The sequence below is a fragment of the Puntigrus tetrazona genome, chromosome 20 (genome assembly GCF_018831695.1).
Source record: "Puntigrus tetrazona isolate hp1 chromosome 20, ASM1883169v1, whole genome shotgun sequence".
Lineage (NCBI taxonomy): Eukaryota > Metazoa > Chordata > Actinopteri > Cypriniformes > Cyprinidae > Puntigrus > Puntigrus tetrazona.
In genome coordinates this window covers 638,738-659,234 of record NC_056718.1, presented here as the reverse complement: position 1 = coordinate 659,234, position 20,497 = coordinate 638,738, and the positions used below count along the sequence as shown (strand labels likewise).

At 43.5% G+C, this 20,497-nt stretch overlaps 2 protein-coding genes across 6 annotated transcripts in view; one reads left to right on the top strand and one right to left on the bottom strand.

The window, feature by feature from the left end:
* The window catches only part of l3mbtl3 (L3MBTL histone methyl-lysine binding protein 3), a 63,997-nt gene extending 55,382 nt beyond the window's left edge, over positions 1-8,615 (bottom strand). For 2 of the 5 annotated variants that reach the window (XM_043219719.1, XM_043219720.1), the window contains exons 1-3: positions 8,076-8,615; positions 5,895-6,001; positions 4,672-4,783 (exon numbers count right to left, since the gene is read on the bottom strand). In XM_043219719.1, the coding sequence (XP_043075654.1) occupies positions 4,672-4,783; positions 5,895-6,001; positions 8,076-8,166 (310 nt within the window). In that variant the 5' untranslated portion in view covers positions 8,167-8,615. The other 3 variants (XM_043219722.1, XM_043219724.1, XM_043219723.1) reach the window with 3 other exon arrangements.
* Positions 8,616-8,877: 262 nt separating this feature from the next.
* tmem244 (transmembrane protein 244) lies at positions 8,878-15,664 on the top strand. The gene is made up of 7 exons (XM_043219725.1): positions 8,878-9,504; positions 10,634-10,796; positions 11,202-11,287; positions 11,690-11,766; positions 12,047-12,172; positions 14,237-14,281; positions 15,103-15,664. Exons 2-7 carry the CDS (start codon positions 10,704-10,706, stop codon positions 15,198-15,200), a joined length of 525 nt encoding a protein of 174 aa, XP_043075660.1. The 5' UTR covers positions 8,878-9,504; positions 10,634-10,703; the 3' UTR covers positions 15,201-15,664.
* Positions 15,665-20,497: the final 4,833 nt, after the last annotated feature.

The following is a 20,497-nucleotide window of genomic DNA, read 5'->3' as shown; positions in this document are numbered from 1 at the left end:
CACTTTGCCTCGCCCACCTCGGGACTCGATCGTGTAGCCAATGTTGAAGCGGTCTCATATGGATTAGTCCCAGCGGCATCACTGTGGCCGCGGCTGCCATATGCCCCAGGAGCCTCTGAAAATATTTCAGTGGGACCGCCATCCTGCTCTTGAACATATTGAAGCAGTTCAACACCGAATTGGCACGCTCCTCTGTGAGGTGTGCCATCTGATCGATCGAATCCAGCTCCATCCCAAGAAAAGAGATCCTCTGCGTTGGACAGAGTTTGCTCTTCTCCTGGTTGACCTGAAACCCCAACTGGCTGAGGTGCTGTAGCACCAGATCCCTGTGTTCGCACAACTGAGCCGGGACTGAGCCAGTCATCCAGTTGGTTGAGAATGCGAACGCCTTACTCTCTCAGTGGAGCAAGGGCTGCTCCGCGACTTGCATGAAAGGCAGCGTGGCGACAGGAGAGCCCGAAGGGTAGGACTTGTACTGATATGCTCGACCTTCGAACGCCAACCTCAGGAATGGCCTGTGGCATGGAAGAATCGACACATGAAAGTACGTGTCCTTCAGGTCGATCGCTGCAACCAATCCTGGGGACGGACGCACTGAATAGGCGTTTCTGTGTCAACATCCTGAAGCGGGAGTGCTCGATTCAGGACTCACAGATCCAAGATTGGTCATAACCCACCGCCTTTCTTGGGCACTATGAAGTATGGGCTGTAAGCCCGACCTCATATCGGCTGAAGGAAGCGGCTTTATCGTGCCTTCACTAGAAGGACAGCAATCTCCGCCCACAAGACAGGGGCACACGCATTGTTCACTGACATATAGCGGATCCCACTGAACTTGGGGGACGCCGGATGAACTGAATCATATAGCCGAAAGTCGGAAGGGTTCGCAGGAGCCACCGGGATAGCCTGGGAAGATTCAACCAGGCATCCAGAGACCGAACTAGCGGCTCGAGCGGAACCACCGGCGTGCAGGCGATGGGGCAGCGAGGGGGAGTGCAGGGACCCGGCTCGGGCGTCTCGTGGGCGGTCCGAGCGGGTCTGAGTGTGTGCAACTCTTACCTGCATCCCCGCAGAAGTGAGGCGGGTAGGCTGTTGGTTCGTCCTCCCAGTCTTCCCACTGCTGCATATTAGCCCAAGGAGAGCGTGAGTGGCGCGGAACTGGCCCGCTCAACTCCTCGCTCTCCTGGGGACCCAGAGACAGAGGAAACCGCCCTTGTCGAGGTTTTAGGTAGCGGCAACATTCTCTGCCCGGCAGAGCAGCTCCCTCCATCCCGGATCTGAGGGCCTCTTGCACCTGCGCTTCCTCCAGGTTTGGCAGGAGCCTGGACAGGCTGGGTGGCTGCCCTGCTGCCAGCTCCACGGTGCTGCCTAGATGGGGGCTGCTGCGTTGACTGCACGGGAGCGGTGGCGGCAGCAGGGGCACCCTCGGCGACGAGCTGGCTGAGGTGGGCCGTCGGCGGCTGGGTGAAGGCAGCAGCTGCACGCCGAGGCAGGATGTTTCTTACCTCAGTCTGCTTCTGGGCAGCGGAGAACTGCTGGGCAAAGTTCTCCACTGCGTCGCCGAAGCGGGCGGTCTGGGACATGGGGCATTCAAGGAACGTGTCTTGTCTACCTCGCGCATGTCGACCAAACACAGCCACAGATGGCGTTTCTGGACCACCGTAGTGGCCATCGTGACAACCCAGAGACCGCGTTGTGACCTTCGCCGCCGTGGCGCGAGGTCCATCACGATACAGAGTTCTTTCAGAACTTCCAGGTCATGACCACCCTGTGCAGATCCTTCAGTGCCTTGGCCTGATGAACCTGCAACAACGCCAAAGCGTGTACTGCAGGCGCAGCTTGTCCACAGGCCGCACAAGGCTCTGCCGTTTGGAGCCGACAGTAGTACCTGCAGGCCCGGGAGGGGAGCACAGGATCACCGCACTAAGCGGAAACGGCATTGGGACACAGCTGCATCCCAACTGACCGCTCCACTGGGGGCGATCACCAGAACTCCTGGCTGTGCCACTGTCAAGGGTGGTGAAGGAGGAGGAGCCACTGGGGCAGTTTCTGGCAGTGAAAGGTGCTTTCCACATCCCAGTAAGCTCCTCATGCACTTCCGGGAAGAAAGGTACCAGGGTGGGGCCCTGAGAACCAGCGCAAGCCACCCTTAAATACCAATCGTCCAGCCTCGAGGGCCCGGGAAGCAGTGGAGGTTTCCACTTGATCCCGATCACCTCGACAGCCTGGGCAAGCATAGCCACCATTTCTAGATCTGTATCCAGTACATTCAACGCCTGGTAGACGCAGAGAGCAACCGGATCTTCACTTCCAGAAATGTCTGGCTCACCTTCCGATGCAGCGATTGACTTCTGATCATCAGGGGAGCCCAAGAGGGTACAGCTGATACCCCACGTGAGGGTCCAGACTGCCCCCTTTGCAGCTCCACTGGTTGCAGAGTTTAAGCTTTGTGTCACAACGAAATGGAGCCCACCTGTCTGCAGCCAGAATGAGAACCAAGTCGAGCAAACACAAGCTCCGCCTCCTTTTTCAAGGCGACAGAGCCCGCCCATCACTCCGAGATGACCATCTCCCGCGAGGAAATGATTCATCCACAACCGCCACCTCAGCGTGCTAAGCCCAGGCACACGAGGCAACGATTGTGACCATCACCTAACACCAGGTAACAACCGCATCCAGAAACACACGGGTGTACGTAGTCTGAAGCAAGACCCACGCTGTCTTCCAAGACGCGTCGAGTTTGCCAGGCGTAACGTCGTCTTTAAAAAGACGCACCCGCGAATGCTCTTTTAGTGCTGCGGCAACAGGGGATAGCCGTTTTGCACACAAACAGGGGGTAGTGCAGCCTGATTGTGGCAATCCACTCGACGCAAGGAAAACGACCTCCGCTGAAACGCCGTACTCCAACACTCGTAGATCGTCTTTGAGCGGAACAGTCACGCTTCGGCCCCGGCGAAAAGCTGAATATGCGCTGCACCGCTGCTTATTTATACACGCGCTGTGATCAGCGGCAGCTGGATGCGATTAGCGCATGCCAATCTTCAATTGGCTTGTTTAGATACACTCGAAGTAGATTGGTCTCTCGAAGCGAGATCCCAATTCGTCGGTCATCCGACGTGACTCGGAGTGACCGACTGAAAGGGAACTACAATCAAGCTTTGACTAGGCCACTCTAAAGTCTTCATTTTGTTTTTTTGCCATTCAGAGGTGGACTTGCCGGTGTGTTTTGGATCACTGTCCTGCTGCAGAACCCAAGTTCACTTCAGACTGAGGTCAAGAACAGATAGCCGGATGTTGTCCTTTAGGATTTTTTGGTAGACCACAGAAATCCTGGTTCCATTTATCACAGCAAGCAGACCATCACACTATCAGCCCCATATTTTACTGCTGGTATGATGTTCTTTGTCCTTTCTGTCAGACTGAATGGGACACACACCTTACAAAACTTTTGTCTCGTCAGTCCACAGAGTATTTTCCCAAAAGTCTTGGGGATGTTTTCTGGCAAATCTGAGACAAGCCTTTATGTTCTTTGTGTTCAGCAGCGGTTCATCTTGAATCTCTGCCATACAGACTGTTTTTACCCAGTCTCTTTCTTATGGAGGAGTCATGAACACGGCCTGTAGTTCTTTGGATGTTGTTGCGGGGTCTTTTGTGAGCTCTTGAATGAGGTGTATTGGGTATTTTTGGTCAGCCGGACGCTCCTGGAACGGTTCACTAATGTTCCATGTTTTCGCCATTTGTGGATAATGGCTCTCAATGCGGTTCTCTGAAGTCCCAAAGCTTTAGAAGTGGCTTCATAACCTTTATTTTAAAAACTGCATGTTGTCCTTACTTGAGTTATCTTTAATTCATAGGTATATTTGTTTGATGATCTGAAAAATTAAAGTGTGACAAACATGCAAAAAAACAATAAATCGTGAAGGGGCCAATACTTTTTCACACCACTGTACATCTGCTCTACTGTCACTAATCTTACAGAAAGGTAGTTTATACGTTAGCATACTTTCTGATTGCCTTTATGTAGCATACTGTTGGTATACATTTACACTTAGTTATTTATCCAAAGTGACAAACGAGGACAATGGAAGTAATCAAAACCAACAAAATGTACAAATGTGTGTGTGTGTGTGTGTGTGTGTGTATTAAATAAAAAGAAAAAAATAGATAGATTACAAAAAGAATAGAGTAGTTGGGTTATTTTATCTTTTTTTAAGAATACTAGCAGTTAGTAATAGAAAGTTTTAAAGGGGCCATTTTGTTTTTTCAAGGGAACGTTCAGTATTTTTTTTTGTTTATCAAAGTGTAATTTTGTGTGTAAACAGAAAGTAACATTTTATAAAAGTTGCTTAACTTTTTTATTAACCACTTCTTACAAATGAAATTAAAAATGTGTTGCTGTTTTACTAGTAATATGTAATGTATTTATGTATTAATAGTTGTTATACTGCACGTTAACTTATTTATAGTCATCAAATCAACCAAAATACATTTATTTCTAACAAAATAACTTTAAACTAAATTGGTAACACTAGCAGGTTTGCATTTTAACCAATCATTTCTGAAGCAGTCAACCACTGAGTGAAGTGAAAGTCTCCAGTTCACGTCTAAGGGACGTTGTGTAGAAGCTGTAATCAGACCCAGTGTATGAAGACGAGTGTACTCGGGGGTTACCCTCTTGAGCCATGGGCACGCTCCATGTGGTGGTGGCGTGAGCTTTCTTGCCCCTCTCCTCCTCCATCTCGTCCGTTATGACCTCCAGGACCCCAAACTCATTCACCCGGAACTAAGACACACACAACGGAGACGCTTACACACCGTCTGCACTGCTAACCTACACACTCCCGCCAGACGATCATCATAAAGACTTACTGCAGTAAACCAGTCACGTTTAGGTTTAGGTCTTGCAAAAATACGTCAAAATTCTTAGCATTTTTTCTTATTTTCTGTTTAGTGTCAAATAATTAATTGCATCCATATATATATATATGTGTGTGTGGATAAGTATAAAGTATTTTTATTTATATATATATATATATATATATATATATATATATATATATATATATATATATATATATATATATACATACATGCAAATATACTATATACTAAAAATATATATTATATATTATATATAAATAATTATAAATATATTTATATAAATAATATATATATATACACACATATATATATATATACTAAAAATATACTATGTTTATATATTAAAATATTTATATGTAAAATAAATATGAATTTAAATATATGTTAATATTTTCAAAAGACGTATTGTTAGTGAGTTATATACTTATACAGTATATACTTAAGTACTTATATAGAGTTATATATACTTCATGTAATATTGTGTGTGTGTGTATATATATATATATATATATATATATATATACACACAAACACACACACAATATGAAATAAATATTGCATGTATGTGTATCTATTATGTATATGTCTATCATGCATGTATATGTTTAAGAAAAATGTTATGTTATACATCAAATCTATTTTTATATAATACATAAAAATACATGTAAATATTTTCAATATATATCCATTTATACATAATAAATATACACAGTACACACAGTACCTGACAGCTACAATGACTTAAGATTTTAGTTTTTACTTAAAACAAGCAAAAATATCTGCCAACGGTGTAAGAAAAAAGAAAAATGTTTAGCCTTTAACCTCACTGGCAGATATCTGTGCTCACTTCAGGAAAAACTAACTAAATGTTGCTCTTTTTTTAGACAACAAGACTTCAGTAATTTGCCTTTGAGTAAATGCATCTCGATTCAAGAATGTTTATCTATTTGTAAGAGGAACCAACAGTAAAGTACAGAGAAAGGAAAGCTTTTTTGCAGCGTGTATCTGCTAACCTTGAGCTCGCTGCCAGGCAGTGTTCCCACTCCGTCCTTCCAGTCCATCGCCCCGTACACGTCAAACTCTGGAGCGGCCGAGCTCGGGCCGGACGACTCCATCACACCTGAAAAACACTGCATGGTGACCCTCACGACTCACAGTATAACACTGAAGGCCATCACCAAGCCCTTCGGCGTGATGTTACCTCAGAGACACACAGGTACATTGTGATGAGTTCTTTAAAGGTCGGGTGCTCGTAAACATGTAGACCGCACGGCCTGAACCAGAATCCAGGACTGAATCTCATGAATCACCCCAAAATTATTTTGCACACAAATTTAACCTTTTGTTTCGTCCTTAAATCAGCTTGCCTTAGTTTTAAGGGTAAACCCGGCCCAGATATATTCATCAGACTGCTCCATAAACTAACGTCAAATCCTTTAAAACACTAAAACGAGGTACTTCATACAACGAAGAACAATCAGAAAGCATGAAAGAATGAAGAATTCAGAAATGAAATTTAGCGTTTTTCCCTCAGGCTCGTACGTTTATGTCCAGTCACTGACTATAAAGCTAACCTATTCGATGCCATCAAAGTGAAATGACCGAGACTAAACGGCTCGTTTGAGGAAAATACTTCAGATATACTTCACTTTTAGTCCAGAGCTAGTTTCCCAGCTATCCTCAGAGTTAGGACAGCACGCATTCGTACGCTGCAAATCTATAAAAATAAAAACGCTAGAAGAAGAGCGTTCTTATCTGTCCTTCAAATCAATGTCAAGCCTTCTTTGGCCTGCGCTAACCTCGAACAAACACCAGCAGCGCCGCACAAACACTGCTTCTGTACTTCAGCTAACCAGCTAAACTAGAAGACGAGACAATCGTTGTATTAACAGGCAATCTTCAGAGCAAGTTTCACGCGAGAGTGTGTGTGTGTGTGTGTGTGTGTGTTAGTGCCGCATGAGGCCTAGCGCATGCGTGTCGTTTCCGGATCCGCCAGCAGAGGGCGCTGCTGCCCGCGCTTCATCCGCGGCGCTGGAAACTTTCAAGCCCCTGTTCAACAATGAAATCAAAAAGAAATGCACACAATATTGTCACATATCGCCGCGTTTCGTCCGCGTTTCGCGCGCGTCGACCCGTTCTAGCCCGGTTCGGCCGGAAACGCACGCGTCCGAGTTCAATAACTGTCGCATATCTGGACACGAAGCGATTTTCGCAGCCGTAGTTGGTATTTATAGGTATTTATAATGTTATATAATTAAACAAAGTTCGTTTTGTCGGCACACACCTGAGATCGCCGTGCAAACGCATTACTTTTCCGCGTGAAGTGCAAAATGTCGGCATCTATGTGAAGAACAGTTTTGTAAATATCGATTCCGATCAAATTCGGAGACGACGATGATGCCGATCAAATGAAATGCACGTTAATTTCCCACCTCGAGTTTCCCCGTGCCCGGTTTCCCCGTCCAACGCGTTTGCGTGTATTTCTCGCGTGCATCTCTATTGTATTAAATAGTTTCCACTGAACGGGCTGAAACGATTCGGCTCGACGGCGACAGGGCACTGTTATCCCCCCCTCGATATATCGACGACGACGGGCTGCGATGACATATTTCTGAATGCACGCTATCAGATATTAAAACACTTTTCTTTAATGTGTTTTAAAGGCAGTTTCTCAAAATGGCGGAGCAGGAATTATATTCACTATATAATTGAAAGACGCGGGCCTGGCGAATCGCGACGTTATTGCTGATCAATGACATTTAAAGTGCATGATTGAGCCGATCGCGGAGCCGATCGAGACGTGTTTTGTTTGGCACGACCAGTTCCTGCCGTTTCCAGCAGCACACGGGAGCGAATGCACTACTGCTTTGCATTATTCTACACAGACTCATAAACGCATGCTTTATTCCTGCCATCAGCCGCACATGTACACTTTGATCCTCTCTATCGACTGCGTCTATTTTGAGTGTCATTCATCAGCGCTGTTCTTTATTTCATACTCTCTTCCTGCTGCTCATATTATTGATGACACGTCCAGGCGTTTTCTACTTTAAATCTAACTTTCATTCTTATTCCTCCGCATTAAACCTCCCGCGAAAGTCCGAGACGGCGCGTAAAGCTTCGTTACACAGCACAAAATGCCAGGCGAGCAGTTTATTCTAGCGTGCGATTGTTTTAATTTGTCTGTTTCTTACCCAAATTCTCCCACGAGTACTGAGAAATTGGCCAGGCGGACTCCAGTGCGCATGCGCAGTGCAGCCGTCGCGCTTCACACTCGCCCATCATGACAATATCGAAAGTTTTGCGCTGGAACAATTCCGACGGACCTCGACGCTCGCCGCGACCCGGCAGCCTCCGCGGAAACCGGCCCGGGGCTCTCTTAACGGGCGCCCGCGGGCTCCGGCGGCGCGAAACATCGCCATTGCTGTTTTGTTGCTAAAAATAAATTCCTGCGCGCGACCCAGCCTTCCGAAACGTGCAGAAGCGTTCGGGTGAACGCGAACGGACAGGCGCTTACTGAGGTGTAGTGCCGCGAGGTGGAGAAAGGAGGCTAACCGCTCCGGTCTCAGACAGCCGGGAACTCCTGAACTAAACGACACCCTCAACTACCGAACAACACCAAACTGAGCTGTGCTGAGCGACGGAATCACCCCGAACTGCACCGACGCGTGGCTCTAGAGCAGCACGACGCTATATCGAGCTACTGTTAACGTGAAATATCCTGCAAGCCAACCCCAGATACCACTAAACCAAAACATAGTGAAATCAGTCGAGTGGCTTTCTGTAAACCTGCGTCTCTTCAGAGTGTTCAAGCGCTTTGCTGTGTGTGTGAATAAAGGGATGAATGCCTCACTTGTTATTTATTTCCTGTCAGGAACACATACACGATGCTGACGAAGTAGGGTTTATCTTAGGGCTGTGGATGAAACACTAAATGACCAACGGCCATCAAATAAACTGCTATTATAGGTGACCTAGCCGAGCAGAGCTGGGTGTATTCATGAACCGGGTTAACTGTTTGTTAGTGCACTCCTCTCAGGCTTTCTGTCCAAACTAGGACTCTAGCTTTAGGATGGAAATGCATTTGTGATCTGGTTTTGGTTTTAGTTTTAATTTGGCCTCTCACAATGACTCAGTCGTAAAGAATTTATGTTGCAAATTGAGTTCAAAGGCCAAAGAGATGGATTTTCAAGGCAGTGGTGAGGTTTTCGTTACGGCCCCGTCACACTGAACTCTGTCCGTGGATCTGCATGCAGGCAGCGTTAGGGCACCTCTATATATTAAAGTCTTCTATAAAATGTATTGTAGGATCGTAGAAGATCACTGTTATCGCTGACATTTGAAGCCAGACGAGTCACTTAACATCTTATGAAGAAGCTACGAGTTTGTAAGAATATATCCATTATTGACGTGTTTTATGTTATATATCTTATATCTGTGCAGATTCAGACCTGAACACTTTCACCGGAGGAAGAGTGGTTACGGATTACAGCCTGGACTTGTTTCTTCTCCAGATCTTAACTGATGGACTGTGGATTATTGTGATGTTTGTATCACCTGTTTGGACTCTCATTCTGACGGCACCCATTCGCTGCAGAGCATCTATTACTGACACATTTCTGAGTAAGAAACAAACTCATCTACTTCTGGGTGAGCACAGCTTCGTCTAGTTGACTTTGTTCATTGAACTGTTTCTTTAAAGGAAGAACCTTTAACATGCATCACACCTTTCCATTGCACACAAGGTTCTTGATGGTGGAAAAAGGTCATTAAAATGTTATTTGCGCTAAAACAATAAATGGACTGAATGGAAAATAGCTACATTTGGTGGAATAGCTTTGAGTTGATGTTGCCAGAATGATCCAATAGGGACCGACCCACACTATTATCTAGTTGCTTATTAGCGTGCCTGTTTGGCTGTTTATTAATACTTATGAAGCACATGTTTTGCATGACCATAATCTATGCCCCTACCCCATACCTGAACTTAACAACTACCTTACTAACTATTAATAAGCAAACTAGGAGTTTACTGAGGCAAAGGTCATAGTGAACGGGTTGATAGTGAGAACTGGACCCTAAAATAAACTCACTAATAATTCTGTACATTTCAACACAAGATGTTAATCTTTTCAAAAATGATCCGAAAGTTGCCTCCTAACAGGAATGACCCAGATATCATTTTAAAGAAGCAGGCTCGAATTGTTGTATCCCTGCACAGAGTCTGAAACCTGCACCAAATGTGACCCTGGACCACAAAACTAGGCTTGAGCTGCTGGGATATATTTAACAATAGCCAAAAATACATTACATGGCTCACAATTACACAAAACAAATCCTCAAGATATTAAGCAGAGATCATGTTTGTGAAATTCCTGGGGTAAATATATGAAAAGTTCAGTTTTGAGTAGTAATATGAATTGCTAAGGACAACTTTAAAGGCCATTTTCTCAGTATTTCGATTTCGATGCATCCATTTATTCAGATTTCAGATGATGCATCAATCTCACTTTTGAAATATTGACCCTTAAGACTGTGTTCCAGGATCACGAACGTCAAAAAACGAATGTCCTGGCAGCTGACTGTGCTAGCGGGATGCTAACGCGAGGTGTTCTAGCGTAGCCTTTCTTACCCAGGAGTATTTTTAGTGTGTGTGGGTAATTAGTTAGAGTAGCCCGGGCCTGGAGGTGGGCTTTATCCTGCCCAGATTTACGGAAGCGTTTTACATCGCTGCTAATCTTATTAAGAGCAGCCATGACAGATGCGCAGACCGAGCCCTGTGCTACCTGCGAGAGCGCCGATCAGAGAATCGCTGGCCATTCATGTTGTTGGACTACTGCTGCCGGTGCTGTGGGACCACGCTGATCAAACGCCATGGACAACTGCCCATCAACAGCAAGCTGCACGACACCTGGGTAAAGCCTGCTTATCTGCTCAGAAGATCCCTACTGAGCGCACTTCATCTCAACAGCAGCCATATTTCTATAGGCCTTGCTTTCAGACGGACTTCAGTTGGTTGAATAGATTGCTATTGCGTAAGAGTGACCGTGTGGAATATTTCAGGCCTCTGCCACAACAGAGCGTGTTAAATTAATAATACCATCAACTCTAGAACCGCCCGCTGAAGGGATATATAGAACATGGCTGGTGTTATACGGCTCTGCAGGGAACAGTTGTGATCTTCGCACTGTTGATGAGATATGTCACTTATTGTAGGATTGTGCATGCTCTTAATTCCTCTGCTCTCTGCCAGGACATGTGTGTGTGTGTGTGTGTGTGTGTGTGTTTCAGTCATTGAGTGTGTTTGTGTTCGTCTCCAGGCTGTTCTTCAGAACCTGTTGATGTGTATGGTGTGCTTCTATTCTCTCTACTACATTGTGGTCAGTCTCTGCATCGGTATTCTCAGGTGAGCAGCACAACTTCCTCTTTCTCTCTCTGTCTCGTCTTTCTATCTAAATGCGTTTGCCTCTTATGTGGTGATGCGTCGACTGACTTCCTGAAGTACAGAAAAAAAATCATCTGTTATTTCATTTCAAGTAATCAAAAGCTAACTTTAGTTAACCCTGGTTGGCTTACTAGTTGTTGATGTAAAATCTGGATCCTACATTTTGTTATCTGCGAGCATATAAGCATGGTATTGACTGCAGTAGAGCAGGAGCAGTTTTTGTTGGGACTCACAAATGCACTGAAATGTAAAACAGAAGTGCTGCGACTGAATTATGTTTCTAAATATATGAAAGCAGCATCACATTACTGATTAGATGACCTAACGGCAGAACTGATTCAAGGGTTTATTTGTGTTTTTCAGGGTGGAAGAGGTGGACAGCTTATTAGCTCCTTTTGACTACACGACTCAACCGTCATGGCAAAGTCCCAAGTATTTGGGTAAGTACCGTGTGTTTGGTAAAGCTTCGGTCATCTAAATATGAGCTTTGCGTTATGTCTTCTGACTGCCCCATTGCTGTGTTCTGCCCATGATGATGACAGCAGACAGATTATATAATGCAGATTTAAGTTTGCGGGATATAAGTTATGACACGATTCAATGATGCTAAAGCACACGTATTGACATTAAACCTGGAAGTTATTATGGGTCTAGTTATAGGTCTGTGGATGTGCAGTTGAGTGGTTGCTGTGTGTGTGTGTGTGTGTGTGTGTGTGTCAGTGAGCGTGATCTCCACAGAGGTGACGTATGTTCTGGGTGGTCTGATATTCGCCTGGATCGTGGAGGAGTGGGTGTGGGACTACGCCATCACCGTCACACTGCTGCACGTGGCTCTGACCGGAGCAGGTGAGCGCACACACACACACACACACACTCACACACACTCACACACACACACACACACACACACACACACACACACACACACACACACACACACACACACACACACACACACACACACACACACACACACACACACACACACACACACACACACACACACACACACACACACACACACACACACACACACACACACACACACACACACACACACACACACACACACACACACACACACACACACACACACACACACACACACACACACACACACACATCTCACACACTGCACACACACACACACACACACACACACACTCACACACACACACACTCACACACACATACACACACACACACACACACACTGCATACACACACACACAACGCTCAAACCTGATCAGTTTACCTGAACCTCTTATGAGTGCTGATCAAAGGATGCTGCATCATGCTGTCAACCAGCACAGGAAAAATTCACGTCTCGTCCCACAGTTTGTGAAAGACAAGCAAAAACCGTGTTTATGGAAATGTCCTTGTAATGGAAGACTGTGGGCCAGTTTACATTAAAAAGGGGTTTAACTAAAACCACAATTTTATTGTATTAGTTTGATTTTGGTATATTTTAAAAAACTAAAAAAACTATGACCATATATATATATATATATATATATATATATATATATATATATATATATATATATATATAAAAATATTGGGGTTGTTAATAATTATTAAATTTGTCATAGAAACCATGGGTCCCACTTTATATTAGGTGACTTAAATGACTATGTACTTGCATCAAAATGTAATTACAATGTACTTATACTTGTACTTGTACTTATTGTCGCCACATTGTTGGCTATTGAGGGGATATGGGTGAGGTTAGGGACTGGTTTAGTGGTATGGGTAGGTTTAAGGTGTAAGGGATGGGTCAACAGCTGTTATAAATGAGTAATTATAAATGTAATTACACATAGGTATTTTAAAATATATAAGTACAATGTACACAATAAATGCATTGTGCTTAATTATTAATTTAAATGTAATTACATAGTAATTAATGCAACTTAATATAAAGTGTGACTATAATATAAGTAAAAACTCATGGACATGAGAAAATGCTTGCTTTAAGATAGATATAAAACATTATTTCATGCTTATAATAATTCAATTTCAGTTGACTAGAACAGGTATAACAGGACTATAACAATTCATTATTGCACACCACCACCTTAAAAACTGCAGAGAATAAGGAGATCATTTCAAAAGAGTCTCAGTCAGCCTGTTTCTGGAGGAGCGTCAGGTAAAGCCTCACCGATGTGATTCACAGGGATTTGTCTTCACGCTTCTTCCTGGAGTCCTTGAGTCATCCGAGAGCCACTGGGAATAAAAAGAAAAAGTCATAATATTTTTTTCTTTTAGTTCCTTTGACCTTAAAATGTTTTTCATTTCCTGAACACATGAGATCGATGTGATACGCAAACGTGACGCGTCTCTGTCAAGCTGCATCAGAGTTTTGAGAGCCGCAGACATCTTCACCCACACAACACCGGCCTCAGACTGCGCTGGGCTTCTGTTCCTCCCGTCCGTCTGCGAGGCTAGTTTACCTGTGCCGTGGCCTTTGAGTCAATTACATTGTTGCAGTTCTGGAAAACGATATAATGCTTGGTAATATAATATTGCTCACTAACTTCAGCACTCTCTATTCTAATTCTATTAATTTGTTTTCTTATATATATATATACATATGCATATTTGAAGAGTTCATTTGCAAAAAAACAGATTGTTAAACATAAAAAAAATCTGTTTTTGCAAATATACTGCATACGTGTACTGCATTAGGCTTTTTATTGCTTTTTTGTCCTTATAAGTCACTTTGAATATAAGAGCCTGCTCATGTACGAATGACCGATAGATGATTGATTGGTTGCAGTTCATATGTTTCATCCTAGGTATGTTCATTGCATGTACTGATAATGTTTGCATTGACGCTATGCACGTGTTTGTGAAAGAGCATCCCCCCGGCTGTTTCTGACCCTGTTTTCTCTGTGATGTTGGTTTCAGTGATGGCTGATTTTCCCTCGACAGAGCACTGGTGGATTGCTCTCGGTAAGTTCTCTCTTTTGGAAACGTTTAGGCACTTCAATATATGTAGCATCACGTAAAATAAATGAAATATATAACCAAGAAAACAGATGCAGAGTCTGATTCACTGAACTGATCCAGACCTGCTCCGGAGGACCGCTGTGGAGTTTAGCACCTGGGGCCGGATTCACAAAAGAAATAAACTTCTTAAGACTTCCTAAAAATAAATTTAGATCGCTTTCAAAAAGTGCAGTTCCTAAAAAGACTTCTCTGTAAACTGGAAGTTCACGGACGTACGCAAAAAAACACTTAAAAGTAAAGATGCCACAGAAGAAAGTTTTTTAACATCTGAAGAAAAGATAAGAAAGAGTTGGTTCTTTAAGGAACCTTTGACTGAAAGGTTCTTTGTGGAACCAAAAATGGTTCTTCTGGGGCATCGCTTTTAAGCATCTTTATTTTTTCAAAATGAAGGCTTGTTTTTTTGCGCCTTCTGCAGATTACTGTAAAAATGATAATAAGTGCACACACTATTATTTATTCATGACCATGGTTTTCAAAGAGCCTGGCCGATCAAGACTCGTGTCCACAGTAGCTAGGGTTACGTTGTAATACTTCACTACAACAATTCATTTGAACTTCACAAAGTCATTATTTTTGGGGGGGATCATGACTTTTATTATGATGATCTTATGGTGAATCTGGTCTGAGCAGGATTGGACAGCCCTGTTAAAGGCTTTTTTCTGATCGTTTGTGCATTAAAGTGAACTCTGGGCTCTCATCTTGTATTGAACACATGCTCAGTGCTTCACAGACGGGTAATGCTGTAATGCTGGCGTCTCTTGCAGGCTCTGGGTTAGTGATGATGATTTTTGGCGGGCAGCTCCTGGCTTACAGACTCTTCAGAAGTAACTTCGTGCATCCGGCAGATCTTCAGAACTTCTGACTCGCTGTGGAACATGTGCACGGATGGCTTTTCTCAGTTTTGTATTTCTTTTTTTACGTCGTGGGTATAGTTCGAGGTAGTTTTGTTATTCCTGCACACTATGTTGTTGTGAAACTGTCTGCTCATGCTGGTAAACTAAACCATGTTAACCGTGTTACTTCAGTGGCCTTTTGGGACGTCCTACGGTGAAATCTCACAAGAGTCGCAAATATAATAGTCAGTGCTTACATGCAAATTTACTTTTGCTTCACTTACTGTATACAGCAATGTCTTATATGTGTTCAATTATTGGAATTGGATGGTTTTGGGGCGTCTAAACCTGAAACACTATTATTCTGACCCATTTAGACTCATTTTGTTGACATATAAGCTGAAACCTGTAGTCTTTGACACGAGCTGATGTGGCTTCATTTACATTAGGAACCATTAGGAGCTCAGAACCTACAAGCCATTATCAAAATGAATGCAAGAGATTGTTTTTGTTTGCTTGTTTATTGCAAATATAAGTTTATCTTTACAAACGTTTGTGCGATTGCTTCATTGAATAAAAACCGTAACCATTAGGACCACGGGAGCAACACTGACACGTCTAAAAACCCGCTCAGATGCCGTCAGAGCAGAAGATCTACAGACGATGAAACCGTATGCTTCCTCTGTTGACTTTGTGGTAGAATGAGAGCTGGACGTGTTTCAGAAGAGGAACTATGGATGCCGTGTTGTAATCCTGAACAGCTGCTGTCCTCTAATCGGTTTGGATTAAGTGCATGAAGTATTACCGCATTACCAAACTCATAGCGTGTCTATTACCAGGTTCATTCAGTGATCTCGGTGCACACGAAGAAGCAGGTCCAGCACACGATCAGCACACTTACCCAATCAAAACGACGGATTCAGCGTTGCCAGTTCAACATGCATTTCATATGTTGTGTTGTTGCTAGATTTGGCAACCTTTCAGACTACCCTAGTGACCTGTTTTTAAAAGCGCCTAGCAACAAATGTTGTTATTTAGTCCAACTCTTGAAAAGCGACTCAGTTCGTAAAAGCAACATTCCCAACAAACCACACATCAGTGCAAAGATCATTTAATCAGGTTTCAAGATAAAAAAGAAAATGAACACGAAAAAATGAAAATGAAAAGAATGAGTATGTATTCTCTTGGGAGATTTCAATGAGCATACTCATGATGACGTCATCACCATCCAGTGATGTCACAACAGAAGAAGCAGAAGAAGGACGTGCCTTCAGCAGATCTTCGAGGTTAAGTGGACACCGGACAGACCCACTCGCGCGCGCGTGCTCAGGTTTTCCGGAGGCGTCCTGTGTCCGGGGATTTTCTCCTGGTGTCAAACTTTCATCAATGATTTAAAGAGACGATGCAGCGGAGGAGAGGAGCTCTCAGTGCTGCTGACCCTCGGAGCTCATGGTGACCAAACTGGTGTGTTACCTGCAGCTCTGGTAAGTCTTGTCTTCTCCGTGTGAGGTCCTCCAGACCATCAGATCTCCTGAAGAGACTTAAAAAGCCTGAATCTGCTGCTGAGTTCAATAGATGCTCGAAGGGTGAAGTTTGACGACAACATCATGCAGTTAATAACTACTTATGTAGTAGTTAAAGCCTAGTTTTTTTGTGTGTTGATTACCTTTTGTATAACCAGTTTTATTACAAATATGGTTAAAGTGTGGTTGATCTGTGACTATGTTTTTTCTTTCGTTGGTAGTAACACCATGGTTAATTTCCGTAAGGGACAATACTGACTGCTGTTTTTAGTTTGGCTTGTAAAGGGTGTTTGTGCATCTTTCTTTCTGATTTTCAGTGACACTTGTTTCGTTATTGGTTACAAAGACATTCAGATATGATTTAGATATGATCTAAATGATCTAAATATCATTGTTTTTCGTCGCAGTAGCGGTCGCAGTTGTAGAAATAATTACAAATGTTATTTGATGATGAAAAAGCGAACGTGACTGAGAACCTCACAGTGGTATTTTTGTAGATCAAGTCAACTTTAGTTTAAAAACCAATTAGTCTACGTTGCTTATTAGCATGCTAGCCTCTTGTCTGTTTATTAGTGTTTCTCAATGCCTTATTCTGCACGACCATATTATAACATATCTAAACCTAACAACTACCTTACTGACTAAAGCAACTAACTAGAAGTTTACTGAGGCAAAACAATACGAATAATTCCCTAATCTTAAAAAATATGAAGAAAACCATCTGAAGAACTGCAGCCGGTGAAACCCTGACCGTTCACAGCATGTGCTGAGCGGCCGTGACAGATAACATTTCAGTCTATTCTTCATCTGTCCTGTATCTGTTTCACCCCGAGAAATGAGATTTCTTGGCATGCGAGTGTGTGAGCCTGAGCAGATGTGTCGTGTGTGGTGGATCTTCCCTCCTCGGTGATGTTGTTGGATCAGGAGAAGCCTGCACCACTTCCACACAAGTCGTCTGATTGATGGTTCATACATTATAGAACTAAATATATACCTTTTGAATGAACTGATCCTGCCGCCCTGTCACAAGCGTTCTGTAAGATGGTGGCAGACAGGAAGTGCGTTCATGAGAGCCTACAGCCGTTGTTCTCGTGGGTTCACAGTTCATTCACTCTACACCTTTTAACACTGTATCAGCAAATACACATTAACTCAGTCTAATAAATGCTGTAGAAGTATATAAGTAGTGAACTGATCAAACGTCACCGTAGATTAATTCAATGATATAATGGTTTTACTTGAAAATAGTACAAATGTAGGGTCAGTTATGTTTTAGTTGTAGTCGTGCATTTATAGAGAAACTATGTTGATAAAAATTGCAAACCGAGTAAAAAACACAATACTATTTTTCTGTCTATTTTTGTAGAGTTTCCAGCTGTATTTTGCCTCAGAAGAGTTCATTCATTTATTTATTTTGTTGAGGAGTTTCTCAGATTATAAGAAGGATGGCATCGCTCGGGAAGACACTTTGTTTGTCGGTCCCTCTAGTCCACAGTCATTTTTATTTTTGTCAGGAGTAAAATCGAGGCCGTGAGGGACTACGATGCCTTCACTGGATTGTACTAATGTTCAACAAAATATCGATGAAACAGCTTTCTGACAAAAACTCTAGAAGACGTCTTGAATTGAGGAACTTTCTGAATCTAGCGTCCTTATACTGTGAACCTGATTTCAACAAGTACAAAATGTTCCTGGACCAACATCCCAATCGACCAATCAGAACGGAGGGATACATGCACAGGAAGTGCCTGTTTTAAGCTCAAGGCGAGTGTTAGGTGCTTCTGCACCCTTCTTACTCAGCTTTTATTTCCCTCTGATTTTGTGATATATTATGGGCAGGGTTAGGTTTAAGGGCAGGTCTATGTTTCTGGACCCTTAATTCATCGCTGCTTTGTTTTCATCCACACTGAACTCAACGCGTCGTCTTTCCTGGCTAAAGTAGTGATGCTAGTAACGCTGTCATTAGCTGTTTCTCTCAAGATCTCACAGCGCCGAATAAAGCTGAGCTCTCCGTACAGGTGATGCTGACGGCGAGGACGATGTGCCGCCACAGCAAACCTGAAACCTGTTAAGAATGACTCAGAGCGTCACAGATGCGCTATTATAATGTTCTCTCTTAAATGCACTGATGCTGGCCGTAAACTCGTGCTGCGCCGTTCTTTGTGTGAAGTCACATGGTCAGACAAAGAGAGGCTGAACTCTGGCAGAGGAGCGTCTGAACACTAGAGGGCAGCATCACAGCTGCTGATCTGACCCTCGCCAAGCGTGCGTCTCAGACCGGAGCTGGGTCGGCATCAAAACACTGCTCTGTGCTTGACTTGCCCAGGATCTCAACGTCTGGCCTAAACGATGCCAAAGCCTTGAGCCCGAGTACTGCATTAGACTCACAGCTGGTGGGCTGGTTTTAGCCGGTCTCCCAGCCTGGTCTAAACTGGTTTAAGCGGGTCGGCAGGCTGGTTTTAGAGGGGTTTTGGTTTCTAAAACCAGACTAGCCAGGCTGGGAGACCAGCCAAAATCGTCTACATCCAGCCTAAACCAGCTAAGACCCGTCTAGACTGGTTTTAACTGGGTTTTTTTCAGCAGGGAATTGACAAAAACCTGCCTCTGCTTCTGTTTGTGCATCTAACAGATATTTTACTTGAGTTGTTGTCACGTCTGTTCCTTCGTAAAACATGTTTTTGTTGTGGTGTAACCGTGTATTTGCTCACTGGTTACCATTTGTATAACCGTAGTTTTACTGCAGATACCATGGTTAAACAAGACCCTGGTTATACCACGTACAGCTGCAGCAGATGAGCTGTATCTCAAACATGACCCTATCCTACCATACATCAGTGGAAAGCTCGTTTCTTCAGCTTCGTTCAGATCACGTGAAGCGGCTGAAATAAACATGCTCTTTTTGCTGAACGTCTGAAACAGCTGGCAGGCTGAGTCTGCGGGCTAATAGCTGTGATGGTAATGGAAACGTTCAGGCGTGTTCAATTGTGTTCTGAAGAGTGTAAGGAACTAAAGTAAATAAATAATGGTTTCCAGTGTAGCTGCGTCGGCGGCGTTCGGCCGAACATCATATTTCCTTCCCTTCACTCTCGGCTCGGCTTAAAAACAGCTCACTTTTTCAGAAAGGAGCATGTAATTTAATCCAGACTGTGGGGCACAGTGTTGACACACAAAAGGCAAATTACAGGCAAATGGAAAGAACTTCATACCTGACACAAAATGCTGACATCCTAAAGTTTCAGCTTTGGGTTTTCAGCGTTAATTAACCAAATCGTCTGAAACACTCGCAGAAGTGCTTTCACTGAATGCTGCTGACTTTATTGTGACAAAAGCAGAAGAATATTTCTGACAGGTGTGTCTGAGATCCGTTTACGCGACTTATTTTCTGTTTTATCTTATTCATAGTTATAAACAACTGTAGTGAAACTCAGCCTCACGGAATATTGCTTTGTTTCAAAGTTATTTTTCACATCAGCTTGACTTTTAGACGCGAGGCGCCAGAATTAATGAACGGAACCGAGGTCGTTAAATTAATACACATCAATAAATATCTGAGATACAAGCTGAGGTAAATCACTGGGGATCGATGGATGCTCTGTGCAACAGTGTCAAAATATGATTTAACCTCTGAGGGTCTGACCGAGGTTTACTACAGTCAAATTTAAAAACGTTATAGATTTCTTTCTTCTTTTTTAAGAGCAACACAACCATTTTTACTTAATACGTGTCTGCCTCACGTCATTAAATTCTGCATCTAATGTATATTAATCGCGTTACGTGCGTTGCCTAGTAACCTTTCTTAGCGT